At 51.2% G+C, this 23,229-nt stretch overlaps 1 protein-coding gene across 2 annotated transcripts; it reads left to right on the top strand.

Moving 5' to 3' along the window:
- The first annotated feature begins 272 nt into the window (after positions 1-272).
- Positions 273-22,363, top strand: TOM1 (target of myb1 membrane trafficking protein). Of its 2 annotated transcripts, XM_064455706.1 has the most exons (16): positions 273-473; positions 8,021-8,105; positions 9,865-9,943; positions 10,085-10,234; positions 10,346-10,480; positions 10,732-10,878; positions 11,886-12,002; positions 12,455-12,588; positions 13,261-13,294; positions 13,861-13,969; positions 15,003-15,123; positions 18,162-18,237; positions 18,679-18,741; positions 20,417-20,476; positions 20,828-20,864; positions 20,941-22,363. In XM_064455706.1, exons 1-16 carry the CDS (start codon positions 422-424, stop codon positions 21,087-21,089), a joined length of 1,548 nt encoding a protein of 515 aa, XP_064311776.1. In that variant the 5' UTR covers positions 273-421; the 3' UTR covers positions 21,090-22,363. The 2 variants fall into 2 exon arrangements, with proteins under 2 accessions (XP_064311776.1, XP_064311780.1); XM_064455710.1 differs by lacking the exon at positions 18,679-18,741 and having other exon boundaries at positions 275-473.
- Positions 22,364-23,229: the final 866 nt, after the last annotated feature.

The following is a 23,229-nucleotide window of genomic DNA, read 5'->3' as shown; positions in this document are numbered from 1 at the left end:
TCCCCCACGCTGGCCCGTGGGGGACCTTTCTGCGGGGCGAGGGACCACCTGTATGTGCCGCAGGTGCCATCGGGGGGCTTTTGCTCCCTTCAGGTTGGCGGCGTTACGGTGAGAGCGCTACGCGGGGCTCGGGGTGCGCGTGTTAACACGGGACGTCAGCCGTGACGGCGTCACGCGGCGATTCGAGGTGGTTACGAACGCGTCCCCGTTTCCAGGGCCTTGAGCGGCGCTGCGGGGTCGGCCGGGCACCGCCTCGGCCCCGCCGCGGGGCCGGGTCGGGTCGGGGGGCCCCTCCCGGGCGGCGGCCGCTGGCGTCACGGCGGGGCCCTGGCGGGGGCCCGCCCCTCCCCGGCCTGGCGCGCGGGTCACGTGAGCGGCGGCGGCAGCGGTGTCAGCTGATCGCGGCGCGGCGGCGGCGGCGATGGACTTTCTCCTGGGGAACCCCTTCAGCTCCCCCGTGGGACAGCGCATCGGTAAGACCCGCGCCAGGGCACCCCCATGCCCCTCCGCGCCCGCCCTCCCTCCTCCCCGTGCCCCCGGGGGCGCCCGCCCGCCTGCCGGACCCCCTTCCTCCGGGAAGCCGCAGGCCCCGCCTTCACGGCGGGACGGAGAGGGCGTCGACCAATCAGGGGAGACCTCCGCTCTGACTGACGGGCATTGCCGACCAATTAGTGGACGCGCAGCCCGAGGCGACTCCGTCGGCGGTCCCGCCAGCCAATCCGGGAGCGAGGGGGTCTTGAGGTGGTGAGGCGAAGTTTCCTCTCTTAAAGGGGCCGCAGACTGGTTGTCCGAACCACGCCCCCCGGCAAAGCCGAGGTCTGTGATTGGCTCGGGGCCATTCCCGCCCGCACCTCTTTGGGGGCTTCGCGGGAGGGGCGGGGTCCTACCGGGGGGGGGGGGGGCGGCACAGCGGGAGATGTTGATTGGCTGGGCTCCAGCTGCAGCAGCCTATCACATTCTGGGCGGGAAGGGGCCGCGGTCTCCCTGAGGTGACAGGAGGCTGCCAGGGGACGGGGGCTTCTGGCCGACCTGGCCCTGGGGCACCGCGGCTCACCTGGTCAGATCAGCGTTCCCCACCTGAAGGACGAACACCCGGGGGCACCCCAGGGGTGGCTGCCCACCCTGAACTGCCCAGCACAGAGCTCTGGGACAAGCAGGGCCTGGCAGGGCCATGCCCTGGCTCTGTGGAGAGCACCTCCCCTGCTCCACGGGCCTTCTCACAGGGCTCAACACCAGCTCCAGCCGTGAGATCAACAGCAGGAGCGTAGCGTCCACTCTGTGACCTTGCACGCCCATGGTCACACAGTCTCGCTTAGTCCCTGTGCTCAGGTCAACTAGACAAACAAAGGCAAAGGATGTAATCTGAGAAAGTGGACTAAAGAGATATACAATTAGAAAGAACAAGACCGTCAAATCTACACTGGTCTCAAAATAAAGGTGCAGTTCTTAAAATACTTAGAATAAAGATTTTTTTCACCCCATTTTGTATTACCCAAGTGCCTTCAGGTTGTATGTGAAGGTCGATGTTGCCTGTTTAGACTCTTCAGCACATGCAACAGCCGTTTCTAAATTTATGCACTTGCTTAGTGTTGCTTTTTTGTCACTTGTGCAGATCTTTGCTCTTTGCTGTGAACATCTGGTCCCTGATTCCGTAGTTTTTGGTGTGCTTGCATGGGTGAATAGGCTGCTGTGACTGGGGTGGGAAGGGAGAAAGCAGCTGCTTTAGGTAATGCTTTTATATGCGCTGCTCATTTTAGAGGCTGCCCAAAGCAGTGGCCAAACGGTGTGGGTAGAGGGCGCTGCAATGAGTCACACTCCAGTGCTGGGCAAGGTAGGTGAGACGCGCTACAGCAAGGTGCAGGAAGGATCACCAGGGAAGGTTTTCTGTAACAAAAACCTCCAGATGATCTTTGACATCTTCCCAGGTGAATATCACATGTTTCATCACGCTTTCCAGGAGAAGCCATCTCCTGCCCTTCCCAGAATGAATGCTCTTTGATGCCCTCAGTGAGCACGTCAGACGCGTTTCTGTGTTTGGGTAGAGGCAATCTGAAGTTATCTTCAGATGTCACGGATCACTTCTTGCTCTCCTGATCTTCTGCTCAGTGTAGCAGCTGGATTGTAAGCGGGTTCTCTCTGGGCTTTGCTTTGGTTAAAGAAGGGATTTTCAAGCAACATACCATCAGCAAAGAAGAGGAAAAAATATTTCAAGGGTGTTGTCAAACAGGAGTTGAGAGTCCTTAGTACCAGAGGTATGACAGCAGAGAGATCTTAATGACCAGGGTTGGTTGGGGTTATGGGAGTCCAAAGGGGTGGAAGAATTACAGCATATGAGGAAGGAACTCAGTGTGGAGGACTTGAAACGGCTGGTGGCTGAAAATACGAACGTTTTCTCCTTTTGAACATTGTCTATCAACATCCTGGGGACATGGAGAAATGCTATCTTCCCTGTTTAATTTGAGACGGGAACACAAATTACCCCAACTTGTTTGGTAGGTCCGCGGCAGCTGCCTGTTGAGCCCATGAGCCTGATCACCAAACGTGCATAGCGCTGCTGCTTTGGGCTGTCTGCAGAAAGCTAATAATGTATCCTTGTAAATTACTTGGGCAAAGCCATGTGTGCCTGATACAGCTTATAAAGTCTAAAATAGCTTTAGATGAAGGCTATGGAATAAAAAAAAAATCTGTGGCACACTGCAGCAATGTTCTCAATTTCCCTCATTAATATTAATCTAGTAAGTCCCATTTATTTTGCTGACAAGGAAACCGATGCTTAGATAATCTCAGTGATCTGTCACAGAATGAGTCAGTTGCAGAGGAGTAGGTTTTCTAGCTTCTTACTCCCAGTCCTGAGATTTAGTCACAGAAGTTGCCTCTGTCCTGTGTTTGGACCATGATGTCTCTTCCCGAGTAAGATTAATATAGACTAGTTTGTTTGGGTTTTTTGGTATTTGTTTTTATTGTTTGGGTTTGTGGTTTGGGGTTTTTTTTTTCCTAAACACAGTACGCCTGACCAGTGGGAAAATTGCCAGAGTGCTGAAGCATCGCAGTTTGGATTCCCCCCTCAGAAGGGAGATCCACTGCGCCTCCATCTAGGAGCTAAAAGAAACTTCAAAATGAAAAATCTAAGTTCAGGGAGGTGCTTTGTGTGAAAGAATGGACAGGAAACCACCGATGCTTTCTCCTGACCCTGGAAGTCTGGAATAACTAGTAATTATAGCAATACTGAAAGGGACAGAGACAGGTTATTTCAGGGAGTGAGGTCAGGCAAAGGAGAGAAGTAACGGTGTAGAACAGAGATGAAGAGGATTTTTTTATAGTTGGGGGTTGGTTTAAGCATGAGAACCAGGAAAGCTGAGGCTGTAAAGAGGGAGCAGGTAAGAGAGGCTCGTGGGTGAGGAAGAGGGGCAGATGGAACACAATATGCCAGAAAAATCCCCACAGCCATTCGCCTCCCACCTTGCAGGTGTCCCTGCACCCCTCTGTGAGTGGGGACCTTGGGATCGGGTGGGCAGCAGTTATCAGCTGCTGTCAGTAACTTTCTCCTCTTGGAGCCAGATGGGTCCCTGCAAGGCAGTGCTTCTCAGAAAGGCATTGCCTTGTCTTCTGTGCCCGCTCCGTCTGGGGGAGAAGGGGCAAAGGCAGTAGCTGGAGAGTCATTTGATCCCTAAGAGTTTGAGCTGATCACAGAAGTTCAGAGACCCACAGCACCGTGTCAGCACAAGTCAGTGTCCATCACCGTCCTTGAATTAGGTTTGGAGCCATATCTCTGTTCCCTCTAGAAGGCGTGCTGTCCCCTCCACCTTTGGAGGAGCCATACAGCTGAATGGTGGAGTCCTGACTGAGCTGGTGCTGAAGTTTCCTTAAGGGAAGTGAAAGCATGAGTCTTAGCAAGGAGACTTTGTACAGGATACTGATTTGGGCCAGCGGGTTTATGAATTGAAGGGAGGTTGGGAGAAAGGACTGTTGCGTTGCTTTCTGCTGAACCTATGCTGTCTCTTGCAACGAAATTCTGGGGCCCTCAAACACCTGTTGAAATGGGTGAGAAGGTGCTTGATGGCTTTGCTTAAGAATTTAAAGCCAGCGAGACTGAGCACTGTAGGGAACGGTGATTAAGGGCCTGACTTGGAGGAGGAGCACACAGTCTCTGACGATCTATGGCAGAGCATGTCATGGGCGAAGGGTTTCTGAATGGCGCCTGGCTGGTTGGGGATGCTTCAGATCTGTGACTGGGAGCAAAGGGGACAGGAGCCTGCGCAGTATCTGCTGTCCCCAGCTCCCGTACATCCCCGTGCTACTGACTGTGCTGCCAGCGTGCTGCTGCAGGGACGGCTGGTTGGGATTGCCAGCCCTGCAGTGGGCTCTCCCCAGCCACAAGGGCAGAGACAATAAAGTTGAAAAGAAGCAAAGCTGTGGAATTTACTCATGGCACAAAGCAATGTACAGCTCTGTTGTGTCAGTTATACCGAGCTCAGAGTTCTTTCTTATCTGATGATTCCAGATAACTTTTATAACCTAGCTGCAGTCATCAGGAGCACATCAGATGCCAGGCCGGAAAAGAGTCGATGCTCTGGTTCAACCCGTACCACAGTACTCAGTGGTTCTCAGTTGATCTGAGCAATTTGTGAGGCAGCAGACTGGAATCGGGCAAACCCCAGTGGTGACACACCCAGAAAGCTGGACTGGCTGCCAAAACAGTATGGCTTTGAAGCGGCCCTGTGAAGGGCCTGCTGCATGTTCAACAACCAGTTGGTTTCGGGCTTGGAGGGAGATGGCATTCATATATTCGCCGATAACCTCCACCGTGGCGAAATTCTCCATGGGCAGGTCAGGCTCAGCTCATTAGCACACAGCAGTAGGAGCTGCCTGATGAGCCCTGCGAGGCGCAGCGCTGGGCAGGCAGCCGTGCCCTGCCTCCTGTGCTCGTTGTTTTTAGGGACTTGTCGCTGTCCCCAGCCATCCTGGGCTCAGATTTCGTGAGCAGCAGACAGCTCATGTGCTAATTACGGCTCGTGAAATGGGGCCAGCCACCCTGATCCTTCATGTGACAAATGAATAGACTTTGTTTTCTTCCCCTCTGCAGGCTTTAGTAAAAGGGTAAAGTTCGGGATTTCAGAGAAAACTCCAACATATCTTACTAGTCTTGGACAGTTCCTTAGTGTTTGGGAGCAAGCAAGGAGGATTAAAAGGGCATTAGCTGGCCTCTCCCAAGGCCAGCTAGGCCAGGCCCTAATCTGTACTGGGTAAATTCAAGCGCTTTGTCCTTGGAAATGCCTCATGGTCACATTTTCCATATGCCCTGATACTTGCTTTGTATTAGCAAAGCAATTAGCAAATCCAGCTTTGTATTTTTTTAAGCCTACGTTGCATTTATGGCAGGTTTGCTGCTTCCCTGCAGCTCTGCATTGACCAGCGTGTGAACTGGGGTGACAGTAGCAGGATGGCCACAGCGCTGTGGGGTAACAGCAGGGCGGTGTGTGTCACTTCTGAGGAAGCCCCTTTTCCCCGTAAGTGGCCAGCCAGATGAAGGAGCACGCACAGTTTGCATTCCTTTCTGGAAAGCAAACCTGCTGCCTGACCTTGGCAGGATTGGTACGTTTGGAGGAGGGGGGTGGGCGGGGGAGCAGGTTGCTGCGTGGCACCAAGCATAGGGAAGCAAGGGAAGAGTGTTTGCAGATTCAGTTCACGTTTCTATACAGTGAAAATGAGGATGAGGAGGGTTGGGGAGTCTTTTGAATGGCAAAGACTTGATGGTTAAAGGCCGTTTTCATTTCATCCTTGGTTTCTTCTGTAGCTCAGAGCTTCCCAGCAGGCTCAGCCCTGTTCCCGAGTTGTGGTTTTTTTCCTTCCATGTGTGGCGTTTTTCTTCAGGGGTGAGAAGGGTGGATGTGGACTTCCTTTCAGTACAGCAACCCGTGTGACTGAGTTGTGTTCTTCATTGCCAGAGGCAGCAAACAGTACAGAGAAACTTCTGGCTAGGCTGGGGTTCAAACCAAAGTGTGTCATGAGCAGGAGGTGCCCCTCAGCATGCCGGAGGAGAGCACAAGTAAAGGGTGGCTTTGTGACCACATGTGCCAAATCCATCACACCGACCTGAGCTGCAATCTGTCTGCTGGCAAGGCTGGCCATGTCATATCACAGGAGGGAACCTGGAGCTCTGCTACTGTACTGAGTCCTGATCGCAAAGGAGCCCTGACGAAAAACATTTTCCCCCGTGTATTACCACAGCTTCACCCATCCATTGGTATATACCATGGTGCACCTGACATGCTCCGCTGTAGCCCACGGCCCTCGTTGTATTACTCTCCACCACATCAACCAATGCAATGCTACCTCCTGTGCCTCACTGAGGAAGCTTAGATCTGCAAAGGACCAGGATTCCTATATAAAATTAATACTCAAAGTGACAAAATCCTGACCTGAATCGAGGGGCCTTCAGGATATTACAGTAGTAGGCAGACCTTCAGAAAGGTGGAAGAGCATCAAGAATGTTCTGCCACTCTTCTTCCCTTGTTTGCCCTCTTCCATCTGGCTATGGCCACAATGTAATCAGTGTAATTACAGTGTAATCAATACATTTTGCAGTCAATAGGAAAGGTGGTGGCTCGTTTGCAATAAGATGCAGATAGGTAGCTTCACGCTGTGGTGTGTAATCTGTGGGAGGGACACATACGTAAGAGGCCGAATTGGACAGTGCTGTGAAGAGCTCTCTGTCTCACCCTTAAAAACGGGACATCCCAATACATGGTGGATGTGCTTACCCAGGCAGGAGTTTAAAACTTCCTTTTTCGCGTGTTATAGCCCTATCCCATTCCTGCGTGAATGGACATTTCATTTCATTCCCACAGAGGGATCATTAGCTGCTGGGTCAAAAGCATAAAAAGGCAGCTTTGCAGAGGAACGGCCTCTACAAAGGCATAGAGGACCCACAGCAGCAAGGGCCAGCTCCAGATTTTGCAGGGACGGCAGTTTTGAAAATGCAGGCACTTCTCTAAGTACCTTGTTGGGTCTGAGCTCTCCTGAAGAACACCTGTAGGTGCTAAACCGGTCTGGCCAGTTTTAATTCTCTTGTCCCAAAGCTAAGTCAGGCTTTTTAAAAGGACGGGAGAGCTGAGGAGGATGGTTCTTGTCCTTTGCTGGCCATCTGCTGCGTCTCTGTCTTTCCCCGTGATCTGGAGAGTGCCTGGGTCTTGCCTACCCCACTGGCAGTTCTCTGCTGGTGGTGTCCCTGAAGGCATCAATCAGTCAGTGGCTAGGACCAAGACGTGGCTGATTATAGGGTGGAGACACTGGTGCTCTCAGTAATAGCTGCTCCGTTTCCCAAATCTCTGCCTTGAATAACATCAAGGCTGACTGAGGAATTCCTAATTAAAGGGGACACAATCAAAGCTGAAACAATATTGCTTCAACTTCAGCCTGCACTCCACTTATGTCCATACTCCTCAGAGGCCAGAAGCTCAGGGGAGAGATGTAAATGTTAAAGAAGAGAGCCCTGCTTTGGCTGTTTATGTTTGCTTGTTGTTTTTGTAGGAGCCATGTTAAAAGAAGGGGGTTGATTCTTTTGTCTCCTTAATTTGGTGCAAACCAGGAGTGGTGCCATTGACATTACAGCCATGTCAGTGTGAGCAGACCAAACTCAGGGTTTCTGGCCCTGCAGCAACAAATCAAATAAGCCCCCATTCCTCCAGCTGCGGAGCTGAAGTCATGCTGAGCCCCCTCCCTCCACGTGCAGGACACCAGAGATCACACGGTGTGTGTTTGTATGTTTGTAGCATGATTGGCATGGACAAAGTTGAGCAACCGCCCGCCCCAGCGCCGACCAGCTATGTGCTTTGCGGTGGTGACACCTAGCGGGGAGCACTTGGTGGCCTGGACTCTGCAGACAGACTCACCTCCTTGCGTGTTGTGGTGGAAGGCAGGGAGGAGGTGGCTGGGCTCTGGGGTGTTCTGACAGCTGAACAGCCCATGAGAGTACCAGGGCTGCTCTTAGCCTTGCTGTGTCTTGGTTTCTGTTTTCCAGAGAGAGCTACTGATGGGTCCCTGCGGAGCGAGGACTGGGCTCTCAACATGGAGATCTGCGACATCATTAATGAGACTGAAGAAGGGTAAGGGAGCTGGCAAGGGTATACATCCAGCAGCAGGTCGCAGCACACCCTGTAACACTACATCCCTAGACTGCAGTGGTAGCATACACTAGTGGGAGGTAATAAGCTAGGCTTCCCAACAGTCCCTTAGATGAGACCCTGCTAGGAGACCTAGAGACACAATAAAGCTGTCAGACCATCTGTTAGATGCTTCCCTGTAATCTTGTGAGCACTGGGAGCCATTCAAACAGACCTTTGGGGTCCCCAGAGAAACCTCAATTCAAGTCAGGCTGCCTCCTGTCTCCCAAAGGCATATTTGCAATTCTTGCACTTTCGTTTATTCCTCCTTCATACTTCTCTTTCTCTCTTCTCATGTTATTGGTTGCTTCCATATGTGAAGGAGGTTATTCCTCCTTCATACTCATCTTTGTCTCCTCTGGGAGTGTAAAAATCTGCTGTCTGGTGACTGAGGAGAGAGGAAAATCTCAGGCTGTTATTCAGTCCTCTGGCTGTGCACATCCTGCTGGGGTTCGCTTCTCAGGTATTTTCATGTACAGTCACTCAGTCATACGCAAAGTGGGTGGGGGAGCCCTTTTCTCCCTCTCCCTGTGGGGAGATGTTCAGAAATCTGCCAGACTTGTTACCTCTGGACCTGAGGATTTGCCAGTAAATTCGAGGGGGACTGCTCCTTCTCACAGTGGAGATGTCAAGAGCAGCATGTAAAAAAGAAGGTGCTACACAGAACCAAAAATGTAGGCTTCGCTCCTGCTGTCCTACCCCACAGTGATGCTGACAGAGGATTAGCAAGCCCAGTTCTCAGCTTCACAGTTGTATGAAAACAAAGTCAAACATCTCCACTCACAGATCTGTCACCACTTCTTTTCCATGCCATCCCCATGGTGCAAATACAACTGTCTCTGCCCACAGTTCTCAGTCCTGAGCTGTGGCCACTTGGTGTTTCAGTTCTGGGTGCCTGATAACACAGCTGTACCCTCCCGGCATGGCGGGCTCTCCCATTGCCCTGCTAATGCCCATCCATTGCAGCCATGCTGCCCCACGGGCCGATACACTCCTGCCCTCCTCATTGCCTCAGTGTCTCCACCCCGCTCTTCTCCTCCAGCACTGCAGCTCTTCCAGCCCAGCCTCTCTTCCTGGGCTCTGCCAGAGCATGTTGGTTCATTTGTGCTTGCTAAGAAGACCACAGTAGGCTGAGACCACAGTGCTTCTCCCCTTTGAAAATGGTTAGGGAGACCCTGCTATGCTGCTGCTCTCTTGCCCACCTGCAATATAGGCAAGATTTTGCCACTGTATCTCCCCTGCTGCTTTTTAGCCTCCTTTCCTCCAGGGAAATGTTAAACAGCTTCTCTCTGAGCAACACAGGGATCCCGCAGCTCACTCTGCTTCCTGCTTCTAACCCATGCCAAGCTTTTTTGTGTCCTCCTCCACTTCAGTCTCTCTGCCGTGGGATTTTGCTCTACCCACGAGTAGTACATTTCTAGCTCTGCTTTTACTGCTGCCTCTGTTATGTCCTGTACACCTTGAATTGTTGCAGACATCAGCACAGAGGCCTCCAATTTCAGTAACAGCGCTCATTAGCAGGACCCCGCTCCTCTTGCAGAAGCTGCTTTACCAGTCATTTCTTCAAGCCACCCTGAAAACATGGTGGGGAAGGTCACCTGCTGCATATGAGTCATCCAGAGGCAGTGCCTGTTTTGCTTTGCCCCTCTGTAGATGGGTCTGAGCCTTCTGATGGTCTTCCTTCACCTGATTTCTCCTGCAGGCCCAAAGATGCATTCCGAGCCATTAAGAAGAGAATTGTAGGGAATAAGAACTTCCATGAAGTTATGCTGGCTTTGACGGTGAGTGGTCAGGGCTCTTAACTCTGTGATATCCTGCTGTAAAGCTGAGTACCTAGCTGAAAAGACACGGGTAGCTAAAGCCAACAAGGCGAACACACGTAGGCAGAGAAGGCTGTAGCTAATGCTTCATTGCCTTTGAAGGTCCTGGAGACATGCGTCAAAAACTGCGGCCATCGCTTCCATGTCCTTGTGTCCAGCCAGGACTTTGTAGAAGGTGTCCTGGTGAGAACAATCCTGCCAAAGAACAATCCACCTGCCATAGTGCATGACAAGGTGCTGACCCTCATCCAGGTGAGCCAAGAAGCTAAGCATCTGCTCCAGTTCAGAGAGAGTTTGTCTAAAGGTATTTGTACAGAAGACTACTGTAAATAATGATGGGCTGTACTGTCTCCTTCTCCCCAGTCCTGGGCAGACGCCTTCCGCAGCTCACCAGACTTAACTGGTGTCGTTGCTGTCTATGAAGACCTGAGACGGAAGGGCCTGGAGTTCCCCATGACTGATCTGGACATGCTGTCACCCATCCACACGCCACAGAGGGTACGGGAGCATTACTGAAGAGAAGGGTGTTGGGCAGCTGCCATTCTGGAGCTATGAAGGGTCTTCAGGAACTCTGGCATGCATTTTGAGGGCTTTTGGGGAGTGAGAAGCTCCAGGACAGCCTCTTTGCTGAAAGAGCCATTTCAAGCAGATGGCAGGTTGCCATCAACATTCCTCTCCTAATTGCAGTGCCCTGTCAGCTGTGAGTGTCTAACACCTCTCTCTGCCACTTTTCCCACCTCTGTCTGTAGACTGTGTATAGCTCCGACTCCCAGTCCGGACAGAACTCACCTGCGGTCAACTCCCCTCAGCAGATAGAATCCATCCTCCACCCTGTTACCCTGCCCACCGGGAGAGGCACATCCAGCAACGCGCCCATCACACCCACACCAGAACAGGTGAGTCGGACACGAGCCCCATGCTGCTGATGATTCTCCCTGCATTTGGGGGATGTTTCACAAACACTGTTCTGGGACTGCTGTCCTCGTCCTTCCCCAGCCTCTGTCCTCAAGGAGCTGTTCCTCCAAAGCATAGTCCCTTGAGAGCATTGGTCACAATGATGAGCTGGTATACCACTAACACAGAGTGGTCGTGTTTTCCTAAGGCAGAGCTGCTTGCAAGTAGAGGGAAGATCTGGTTATTGGTAACTAGGGTACTGAGACACAGAGGTTTTGAGCGACGTCTTTATAGTACAGTACAACAAAAGCTTGCTCAGTAGATGCCTCCTTATCATCTTTGTTTATCTTGCCTCACTGCTGACTTTATATGAATCAACCCTGTCTGGCTATGTGGTTTCCAAAGGCCAGGGCTTTCCCTCTTGTTTCACCATTGTTTCTTCTGCTTCCTCACCCTGACCTCATATGGCACCATGTTCAGCACCAAACCTCCAGCTGTCAGTAGGTTGCATCCCCTTGCAGAACAGAGGCTAGAAACTGTTCTCAGGAGGCTCATTAGCAGCTTATGAAACCACAGGGATAAAGCTTCAATTGTACGCTTATCCCAGGCTTGCCTTTTGAATGGGAATTCACTTTTTTCCCCTCTTATGCTGCTTTGGAAATTAAATGTTTTGAGTGGCTGCCACACAGGAGCTGCTAGCTGGGGAGAGATTTGAATCATAACAGCAGCCCATGCTGGCTATTAAAAATCAAGGCTAGTGGCCAGAGGTCCTGGGTGAGGGCCTGGCATCTGTTACCAGCAAGTGACCTTGATGGTAAGTAATGGAGCTTCCTTCTGCTGCTGGAAGCTCCCAAGAGCTGAACCAAGGAGTGACAAATGAGCTCCTTAGTGGTCATTCCCTTCAGCTCTGCGAACATACACACACATGCGGTGCATCGCCATTCAGAGCTATCTCAGCTGTCTCCCCAGTCTTCCCAGGTCAAGCAGTTACTTCCCCTCCCTTTTGCAGATCGGGAAGCTGCGCAGTGAGCTGGAAGTGGTGAATGGGAACATGAAGGTCATGTCAGAGATGTTGACAGAGCTGGTGCCATCTCAGGCCGAGCCTTCCGACCTGGAGCTGCTGCAAGTAAGGAACGCTGGTGGGGCAGAGGGCTGGCACACACAGCTCAATTTAGCAATGCCTTGATGGACTGAGACATTATGCATGCCAGGCATGGAGAACAATTGTGCTGGTGAGTTTAGTGTGGGGCTTATCAAGGAGTGATGGGGTGAGGGAGACAAAGGGAAGGTGGAGTTTCAACAGCCAGGGGAAGTTGTACTATTGAGGCTGGAATCATCTCACACAAGGACTTGCAGTCCCTGAGGGCCTTTCTTTCTGGATGATGTGTTACGCAAGAGGCATACAGTTATTGTCTGTAAAGTTCAGACTCAGTTTACCTCTCACACCAATATCTGTTGCCCATCAACCCTTGCTGACAGAGCCGGTAGCCTCTGGAGCCTGTCCCAGTCAGACTTCCAAATCTATGAGTGCTCAGCCTTAGCCTGACCTTTGTGGTAACTTCCCCATGCTGTGAGCAGGAGCTGAATCGGACATGCAGAGCCATGCAGCAGCGTGTGCTGGAGCTGATTCCCCGTATCCTCCACGAGCAACTCACCGAGGAGTTACTCCTCATCAATGACAACCTCAACAATGTGTTTCTGCGCCATGAAAGGTACCTCTCTCCTCCCTCTCTGCCCTGCTCTTCCACAAGAGTTTACTGCTCCTTGAAGGCCTTCTGTCCCACCCTTTTCATCTGCCCATGAGTATAATGCCCAGGATGTATCAGTCTATATCATCCATCTCTGAGAACAAGGACAGTTCTCAGCTTTTGCTGATTTATTGCTGCCCCTTCAAAGCTGCTGTGTAAGCTACTGATGGAATATAAAGACATCCCTGTGGCATAACCCAGAAGAAGAAGGAGGAAGCTGGATGGAAAGAACTGGTTTTCTAGTTCTGAGGCAGACAGGGACAGAAGGGACTTGCCTATGTGGGGTCAGCACCCCTTGTTTTTCCTTCCATTTCATCAAACCCATCTCATAAGATAGGATAAAGTCTGGAGAATTTAGTCCCTGTGTCTTTATGGAGAGCTGGGTTTGAACATTTTGGTTAGAAGTAGCTCTGCAGGATCACAAGAAGCTTCCTCACACCACCTCTCAGGAGACATCAACTCTGTCGGCCTTGTTGTGATGTCTTCAGTCTTGAGGGGGAACCGGGCCCTGAGCCATGGCCCTCCTTTCCTAGTATGTAGGAGAGGACAGACTGTGCCAAGCCTGATAAAAAATATCTTGGGCTGTGGGTGAATAAGCACATACCACTGAAATGCATCCTGTCATCATTCTTGCAGGTTTGAGCGTCTTCGGACAGGACAGCCTGTTAAGGTAACTCAGAGCAACTCCCCCTCTGTGCAGCCTGATTTGCATCCTGCAGGCCCTGCTGTGTCCTGCTGAGTTGGAGAGTTTCAGCCAGCCCCGCTTACAAGCTGCAGGTTTTGCTCTCCCAGCCCAGATGCATCAGGCCACGCTGGTGTGCAGGATACTCCAGTTCCCACTGCTAGCCTCTCCTTCCCTGCCGGTGGGAGCCTTCCTCTCACCCAAAGAGCACGAGCAGACCAGCAGCAGTTTTGATTTTCCAGTATTGAACACTGAGAGGACCAATTCCCATATGACCCTCCCTCTGTCCTCTGAGCACTGGCCTGGTCTCTGAAGAAGCACCTACCATACTTACATCCAGCAGAGCTGGGAGGCTGGCTACCAAGGTGTATTCTGCCCTGGGACTCTATTCCCAGCCAACCCACTGGTCACTGTCCCCTTCTCACAAGGACAGGCCTCACAACTGATGGGTACAGAAGGGCTTCCCTCTTCAGTGTTAATGGGCTAGGACTGAAGGGTCAGGGCATCCGGGCATCAGAAAATCTCCACCATCTTTTTTTTTTTTCTCTCCAAAGGCACCAAATGAGGCAGAGAACAGCTTGATTGACCTGGGACCCAGTACTCCTTCTGCAGTGAGACAGCCTGAAGTCACCAACAACCTTTCCTCTCAGCTGGCTGGAATGAGTATGTTGCCACGCAGTTTTCCCCTCAGTCCTTCTCCTGTGCTGTTCTGAGAATCCTTTCATGCTCTTGAATCACCTCCCAGAATTATTTAGTCACATGCATAAAGAAACCTAGAGAAATAGGGTGTATTGTCAACTAGTAAACTCATGCAGAAACTTGTGTATGCCCCAAGGCACACAAGTATATGTCTCAACATATACACCTCATGTTGTGCAGGAGGTGGGCATGACTTAAGAAGGACCTCAGCATTAGGCTATGGCTACGGACTGGGCCTTCCAGCAGGGCAGGGGAGAAAGTTGCTCCCTCTCCAATGCCTAGCAGCAGTGCAGTTGCCTCTCTTGCTCTGTGGTGTCAGGCTGACCACTGAGGTCAGGGAGAAGAAAAGCAGCTGAGCTGTGCTGCAAAAGAAGCCGTGAGCATCTTGGGCTCAGGAACAAGGATTTGACAAGTTGTCTACTCAGAAAGCCTGAGAAGTCCTGAGGGGTCTTCAGGACATACCAACAACCTACACAGCACTGCCTGAAGCTCTCGCTGGCTGTGAGCACGTTCAGTACAGCTTGGGTGCAGCTACAGAAAACTGGCAAAATTGGTTTTACAGACAAGACAGTGGAGATATTTTTCAATTCAGGGTTTTTCAGGTGACACCTGAGTCATGAATATCCACTCATCTCTCTCAGAGGTACTTGCCCAGAAGCACAGGTTATCCTCTTCCACAGGTTATGGAGCAATTCCCTCTGAGTTGTCTTAAATGGCCAAGAACATCGAGCCTTCAGCATCAGTGCAATAAGTTGATGCTGCTGCTGCCTGAGACTGAGCTAAAAATATCTGCTGAGCAGGCAAAGAAACTGCTTCTGTTACTTACCCGTGACACTGCACACACACATAGACTGCTGCAGCTGAGGGGCAGGATGGATGAGAGGGCCTAGAGCAGTTTAGCCTGTTCTGATGCTAGCTTTCCACCTAGAAACTCCAAGCCTATGAGCCTCTGTTTACCGCTCTGTGCTGCCTGCTCACCCTGCTCTCTCTCCCACAGACCTGGGCTCAAGCAGTGTGAGCGCGGGGCTGCACTCCCTTGACACCTCTGGCAAGCTGGAAGAGGAGTTTGACATGTTTGCCCTGACCCGCGGCAGCTCGCTGGCTGAGCAGCGCAGAGAGTGAGTGTAGCAGCCCATTCTGCCCTGTCCTGCCTTCTTGCAAGGGGGGAGGGCTCAGGGCAACTGGGGCTGTGTCCCCAGCCAGCAGCAGTTCCTGGGGCTGTCCGAAAAGGGGATTCGTCGCCTGGTGTGCAATGAGCCAATAATCACACACTCAGGAGAGACACTGCAAATTTATTTCAGGGTTGCACAAGCCTGGGTGCTTGGTGGTTTCCCACAACTCAAGCGCACCAAAGCCAGCTACCTTATCGTATTTATACAGTAATGGCCATACATGTTCCACTTATCTCATACATATTCATTCTAATCTACATAAGTTATGTAATTGGCACTGAGTTATTCTTCTTTGCTCCGCTTTGGTTTCTTCCCTGCATGCTTTTCTTTCTTCAGGGGTCTTTGGTGATCTTGACGGACGGGGCATCCTAACTCCTGTTACATAGAAACAACTTATATTTATTTTCTCTTAGCACCTGTCACTCATTTTTCTTCTAAAAAAAATGCTTGTCATTAATTAAATGGGTGAGCTGATGGCCAAGACATCTTGGCCCTAATCTTAGATTAACTATTAACAATGCCTAATCAAAAAGGAAAGAGTCTATATTCACGCTAACTTAATAATATACAACACTCCTTAGATTCACACTAACACACCTTGTATCCAAGGGGGTGGGGGGGTGGGGGTTCTCCACTATCACTGGTAGACAGTAGGATGCAATAGAAATGCACTCTTCTGATGCACAGTGTTTCTGGGATGGCCTATGTTTTCCCAGTCCTTCTTCCTGTTGCTCTTGTCTCCCCTTCACAGTGTCCTCCTGGGCATGGGGAAAAGGAAGTGGTCTCTGCATGTAGGGCCGGCGGTGCCGCATGTGCTGGGGAGACTCAGTGTCTGGAGAGGAAGGTGTGCAGTGGGACTGGCTGAGTTTTCATGTCTGTCTCTGAACTCATGTGCCCTGACTTGGCTGATGTTGAATTTGGGAACTGCTAAATATCAATGCAGCCTAATGGACAGAGTATTGAACTGGAGTGCAGGAAGGATGCAGTCAGTTGTGGCTTGCAAGGCAGGGCACTGCTCTGTGCTTCAGCTTTCCTGTTGGTGAGTCGGACTGATGTTTCTTCCTCCATAGTATGTTTGAGACCTCCTCATGTAAAGCAATAAGAGTTGGGTCTCCATAGTACTGGGTGAACCGAAGAGATCTTTTCTCTACTGCAAATAATGGATACCTGAATCCTTCTTCTGGGAGGAGCTGACAAGAGCTGTGCTGACTGGATCCCTTTGGCTTGAGAGACTGTGGCTGATCTCATGTTGCTTTGCCTGTTAGAGTCATCCACTGCTCTCCATCAGCTAACAAGCAGTAGAGCCCACGGCCACATGTCTGCCTCCAGCCCTCAAAGACCTGTGCTCCTGATCTCTATCCACTGGAGTGCCTTGCTCTGCAGCTGAGCAGTAGCAAGTTAAGGTCTCTTAAGGATGTCTCCTTTCATTCCTCTGCCTCAGACTGCAGCTGGCAAAAGTGGTGGGGAAACCCGTGGCCTACACACAACTTCATGTGTTTTGCCCATGGGTTTCCCCACCATTTTTACTGGGGGATGTGCTGTGTGAGGGCAGAGGCAGTCCATGACAAAAACAGTGGTGCCAACTGCACCCAGTCTGAGGCTGAAACCCGAGCCATTGGTATGTGCTCAGTACTGGAGGCTGTGGGAGATCTGGGCAGGGGTGGAATATATCCTCTCAGCTGTGGCGCAATCCTTAACAGACTGAGGCTTGTGATCTCTGCACAAGTTACCAGACATCATCTATTTATTCCTCACTGCCCTCCATCTGCCTGCACTTGCACTCCTGCCAGGTAGCCTCTACTCTCACTGGCTCAGGCATCACATTTCACTCACGAGCTTCTGCTCTCAGTGTCTCCCTCCGTCTGAGAAGACCTGTTGCCCTGCTACTCCCGGACAGGACGTGCTGGCAGGAGACACAGGCAGGGCCACTGGGGTTTGTTCCTGACCCCCCCCCATGCTTAATGTGTGTCTCGGCGAAGCAATGCTTGAAACACCTCAAGCCTTTCCTGCCGTTCTTCCTCATCAGTGGCATGATAGCAGCGTTGTACTTCATCCTTGATGCCATTGTCCACAGCGGCCCCTTCACTGATGAGCACTTCTTTGAGAAGTTTGAGCGCCAGTGGCCCAAGCCCCTGGCCCCCAACAAAAACAGCTCCACTTGATGGTCTGCTGGATCTGCGAAAAGGGGCCTGGGAGCAGCTGGAGAGGAGACTTGCGGAGAGTTTCTGGGAGAGGTTTCATTCTCCCACCATGGGCGGACTTTTTTCCCCACTCTGCATGGATCAAATGGTGACGTGTGTATTAGCATGTATGGTAGCATCCTAGAGGGGACACAGAAATGGGATGAGGGAGATTATGGGTGACATATGTCTGTGTGTGGAAAGAGGTTGCTGTAATAGTGCATTTGGAGACCCTGAAGCAACACTAGGCTCTTCTGATCATCCAGTCTCATCTCTGATGTAGCATAGACCAGTGAGTCTCTGCCACCATCAGTTCTGGAGTGGTATCAGTTAAAGAAATGTTTCTGAGCTGTGTTTGTGTGTGTGAAGGTAGGTGGGTGTGTAGGGGCTTGTTGCTCAAATCCTTTCTAAAGTAGCTGTAATCTTCTGGTCAGTCTGTGTTAGTTATCTCTCTTCTGTAGTCAACCCCAGAGAAAATTAATGTCATGGTTGATGCACCTAGCTCTCTAAGTCTGTGTTTTAGTCTGTTGGATGGTTGTTTTTATATGATGCCTTGTCATCCTCCCATCATGTGCCAGGGATGTCCTGTGGTATCCCACAGTGATGCTGTAGTGAGTAGATTAGTCTGTTTTGTGGTGGACTACACCTTTATCAGGGGGTTTGCGCACATTGCTAGAAGCTCTTGCGAGCAGATTGACGAGATGAAAAGTTGTGCAGTCAGAGGCACTGAATATATATGTAGGAGTTCTTGCTCTTCCCTCTCAGGCTCATCAGGCTGTGTGTTATCTAACTTCATGCTTTCAGGGTAAAGTACGAAGATCCCCAAGCCTCCAAAGGACTCGCTGGAGCCCTGGATGCCCGGCAGCAGAACACAGGAACGGTAAGTGGCCACAGAGCTTTTAGTGCATCCCCAGGAATGAGAGTATCCTCCTTGCTCATCAGTGCAATAAATATGCTGTCTATTTGGAAAAAGTCAACTGTTTAACATGACTGATGATAAGTCCCAGTCTCCACCAACCTCCATTTCCTACCTGGGCTATATACCTCATTCTTGAAGCCCCGAGGTGGGGAACTGTGGAAAGTCTGGGATTGACTCAGTCAGGAACAAGATGGCCTTCTTCTATCTCCAGGGAAGTTTGCACCTGGGAATGTATGTTTTATTCCTCTTTAGCAAGTTTCCAAGTCCAATTGCCTTCTCTCTGCCATCAGAGAAGTAGGCCACCAGTACTAGTGTGTTCTTTTCCCCACTCTAAACCCACTGCCTCCCCTCTCCCTCACCCTCTGCAACAGCGGCTTTCAGTGCAGACTCTCTCTCGACCAGGGGGAGTCCAGTACCTCTAGTGATGGAGGCCAACTGACTAAGTGGATGATGCGGCAAGGCATGGTGAGATCATGGAGTGCCAGCAGGGAGAAAGGAGGCTGGGGCTGCAAAACTAGAGGTGGCGCTGACACAGCACATGAGGAAGCGCAGCAGACATCAGCAGAGACTGCAAACTAGAATGGTACAACCCTGGTCTGGGCCAGTAGTGGAGACCAGGGTTGGGAAGGAAGCAGGCAGAGTGTCAGCCCTTCCTCAAGACAACATGTCTGTAGCAAAAAGTCCTAGGAGTTCTGAGGCAAAGAGAGCATGAGCATGTGCCACTCTTGAGCTAGAGGATGGCCTGTTTAGGGGCGGGTGTCTGGGGAAGAGGCAGTCACTGGTGGCATCATGAGGAAGGCTGCCGCCATTCATTCCCCCTGCAGCCTCTCCTGCTCAGCACAAGCTGCCCCATTTGGAGGATAACACATGTTTTACCCTGTTCAAGGCCTCCTCTAGCTAAAGCATTTGAGCCTTCAGGCTGTTGAATTTGGTCTTTTGGTAGTAGGCATTCCTGGAATTACATCCCCTCAGGCACACTGAGGCTTTGACACACTCCCAGGTCTGAAGCTTGTTAGCCTGTCTTCCTGAAATGGGCACTCTCCAGACTGATGTCTGCTCTAGGAAGTCTCCTCACATGCTGTCCTGTTGGCTTGAATGCACTTTACCCCAAAGAGTTCCTCTCTGGGTAGACAAAGCCAGTTCGCTTCGACACTTCCCTAATTTGACACATCCTCTTCCATTGTCATTCATCCATCTGCCAGCTGTGGTAACTACCTGCACTTGCTCCCTGGTTTGGGGAAATCTGCCTGTCCTTGGTAAGAAGGCATTGCTCTTTTTCTTCATCTTGCTGTTTTCCTGAGAGCAAGGGAACTATACGTATTAGGAGACTAATAAATGAGTTCCCATAAATACTCTCTCACGCTTATGCTTGTGGAGCCTATAGCAAGGGCTGCTTCTTGCTCAGCTTTGTTCAGGAGCTTGTGACTGGAGAAAAGGATCTGGGGTTTTGAATCAGACTTGGTTTCCTTCAGGGTTATCTCTGCCCACGAGGAAGGTGTCTCTTTGCTGCATAAAGTGAGCTATCCTTGTCCCTACAGGAAGTAAAATTTCCTTTAATTGTAGAAGACTTCCTCTTTGATGGGTCTGTTTCTGTGGTTTGATGTGATGTCAGATCCTGCTGTGCTCCATGATCCTACCAGGGAATCACTTCTTGGCAGGTGCCTTCCCCCTTGATGTGGTGCTAAACTTGGCATGTCTGATATCTTCAGCATCACCGACTTTGACATCGGACTATCACTGGGTTGTAGAAGGGAGGAGGTGTGGAAAAAGCATGTTTCTTGTTCTCTCGCTGCCTGACACAAGCAGCCAACTTCTACCTAGTGAGTCCTCACCAAAATGGAAAGCCTGGTCCAGTCCTAATACCCCAAAGCCAACCACCAAACCCCAGATGCTTTTAATGGCACGTAGCCTGGAAATGATGAGTGTCTGGGTGTGGATGGGGCAGAGGAAGCAGGTGAGCGGTGGTATTGGTAGCTGGGAGAGCTTTGCAGTGGCACAGGCTGGATTTGGAAGGGCCTGAGCTGACTGAACGGTGGAGCAAGAGGGTTAGCTTTTGGGTTGGCCTTTCTTCTTGCAGAGTAGGCTTCCTGGAACATCCTCTCTTTTCTTGGCCTCACTACTCTCTTTCCTTCTGTCCCAGGTGCCAGTTCCCCAAGCCAATTTCATGGAAGACATAGAAAAGTGGCTCTCCACTGATGTGGTAAGTGAGGGGCAGCTTTCCAGGAGCCAGCAGTCCTGCCAGAGTTGTCTGCAGGGCTGGATTTTAGGCAGTGTCCAACAGTGCTGGCTCTGCTGAATGTGTGGCACAGGCTGCTCGGAGGGAGCAGGGGAGGAAAAGCCAAGGACACAGGGTTTGGGATACCACACCAGTTTAATTAGCCTTCCGGGAGGCTTAGCTAATGAGCTGAGGCTCAGGGCCACTCTAATATGTCGGTACTGCAGAAGTGTGAGGAGCACTATCCTGTCTCCCTCCCTGCAGACAAAGAATCACAGCTGTGGAGGTGCCTTTGTCTACCTGGCTTCTAACCATGCCCTTCTCTTCCTTCCCTAGGGAGAGTCAGAGGATGCAAAAGGTGTCACCAGTGAAGGTAAGAATTGTCAGCCAACCTTGACTCTTCCAGAAACCTCCCTCCTTGCTAATGCTCTGCTCTTCTCTTGCCCCAGAGTTTGACAAGTTTCTGGAAGAGCGAGCAAAAGTTGCGGACCAGCTACCCACTTTGTCCAGCTCCTCAGCAGGGACATCCGTCTCCCCTCCTGCTGCCAGCCACCATCGGAAGCAAGGAAAGGAAGATGATGCTATGTTTGCCTTGTGAATGCTATGGACTGGTGTGCTGTGGAGCAAGAGGCTGTGTGTGCTGTTTTGCTTGCCTCCGACCAGGGGCCAGCAGGGGAAGGACTCTGTCCCCTTCCTCCACTCTCTTCCTGTTTTCCCTTTGAGTTGTTTTTATTTTTAAGCTGCTTTCAGGTTTCAGATAATCTTTGTTGTGTTTAGGGATGTCACACAATAGACTTGTGAAAGGGGTTTTCAAAGCTGCTAGAGAATGTGGGAGTTCAGTGGGCTTTTTTTTTTTTTTTTGGTACAGTGTAGGCAGAGTAGAAGCAGCTCCCCATCCCCCTCTCCAGTGAAGCAGTCAGAGATCTTGCCCAAGAAACCGGAGAGGTTGCACTCTGCTGCTGAAGTCATTCCTGCCTGCCTCTTTCCTTGCCCCCTAGAACAGATCTCCAGCCTGCTGCCTGCCACCGTTAGTCTGGAAAGCCTGGGGATGCAGAGCATTACAGGCGGTGGAGGAACACTAATGGTGGAGGTGCCCTGTTGCTCTAGTCTCTCTTGCACAAGTGCTTGTGGTATGCAACACCTTCCCACCCACAACCACTTCTCTTCCTTTCCTCCCCCTCCCCATCAGTTTATCCAGAATCCTGCCCACAACCCAAATGTTTCCGTTGCATGACAGCCAGTTACCAAAGCCCTTGGCTGCACACAGGCCTCGAGCTGCAAGCGGTACCCCAGCCTGACAGGGCTGTCTGCTATGGGGTAGGATGTGCCTTCAGCAAACTCTTTGCAGTTAATTTAATTCTCCCATCATTATTCTTTTCTCCCCTCTTTCCCCAATGCAATCCCACCTCCCTCTCTCACTTCCCCTGATGCCTTCCGCTAAATCGTGCCGTGGTGCGGGGAGACTCTCTGAACCTCCGATCAGGCCAATGCTATAGACTCCCTCCGGGTAGCAGTGTGTGCTGGGGACAAAGAGCTGCGTTCCCTAAAGCAGGAGGCCCTTACATAGGCACTACTATACCAGCGAGAACATCCTGTTGCTGGGGTAGCTTGTTCAGCTGGTGAGCACAGAGGTGAAGCGAGACATCGGTCATCTCATGCCAGCAAAGCAGCCCTGCAGCAGCCGGGAGCTCCTCTGCACGTGGGGAGAAACCCCCTTCTGAGGAAACTGCACACACTGCCCAGTTGTGAAAGGCAGCCAGGGAGGAGGGCACCAATACAGGGGCTCCTGCTCGTGGGATTTCTTGTTGAGTGTGGGAGAACTGCCTTTTTTTATTGCACATTAAAGGAGCAAAGTCATGAGCCTTCCTTGAAGATATGCATGCTCTGTCAGTGCTGGTGTGGGGAGGGGAGGGGAGGACCCTGGGGGGGAGAAGAGAGGTGCAAACATGCAGCCATGTTTGCTGTCCACAAAAAGGAAAGGGCACTGTGGTGCTGAGGCGAGGCATGGCATGGGGTTGAGGGTGCTGCAAGCCAAGGCAGGTGCTTGCTGCTTTTTAGCAGCCGCCTGGGGAGGTGACTACATCCCATCTCAAAATAGCAAGAGGGCAAGCTACCTCCTCTCCTTTCCCTCTCTGCCTTGTGACCAGATCCAAATACCCACCTTGTAGCCCATGAATCTCTTAAAGACATGTAAGAAATATAGTTGCTATAAAAGGGGTCTCTGGTATCCACTGGGCATCCTCAGTTGTCCCCATGCCATCCCCTGGTGTCCGGCTGACTGGGAGCTGGGGGAAGGATTCTTAAAAGGAGGTTGAACAGGTTGAAAGTGTCATTTGAGCCCCAGACTTGTAGGAAGGAGTTAAATTAGCTGAAATTGTCCAAACCTCAACACCTCCCTCTCCCCATGTCTGCATTGCAGTCTCAGCTGTACCAAGCTCAGGCAAGAAGCTTGAGGATAAGAGCTGTGAGGAAAGTTGGTCTGCAGTTGGTGGCAGCAGGGCTGGAAAAAGCAGGGTGCTGGGTTTTCTCCTCTGTAAGCACTGTGGGACGGGAGGAGGCTTTGTGTCTTCTTCAGCTTTCCAAGACAGACAGCAGATAGTATCCCTGGAAAAATTAATCGGCATTTCCAATTCCATTGCATTCCCAGTGCCTCTGGGAGGAACCAAAGGAGACCCCCTCCTTTCTGAACCAGGTGGTGTTATATATTTAATACAACCCTCTTTAGGCAGCAGTCCTCA

This window comes from Phalacrocorax carbo, chromosome 1 (genome assembly GCF_963921805.1).
Source record: "Phalacrocorax carbo chromosome 1, bPhaCar2.1, whole genome shotgun sequence".
Classification (NCBI taxonomy): domain Eukaryota; kingdom Metazoa; phylum Chordata; class Aves; order Suliformes; family Phalacrocoracidae; genus Phalacrocorax; species Phalacrocorax carbo.
The sequence above is the reverse complement of the archived record's forward strand: the minus strand, read 5'-3'. Positions and strand labels throughout refer to the sequence as shown.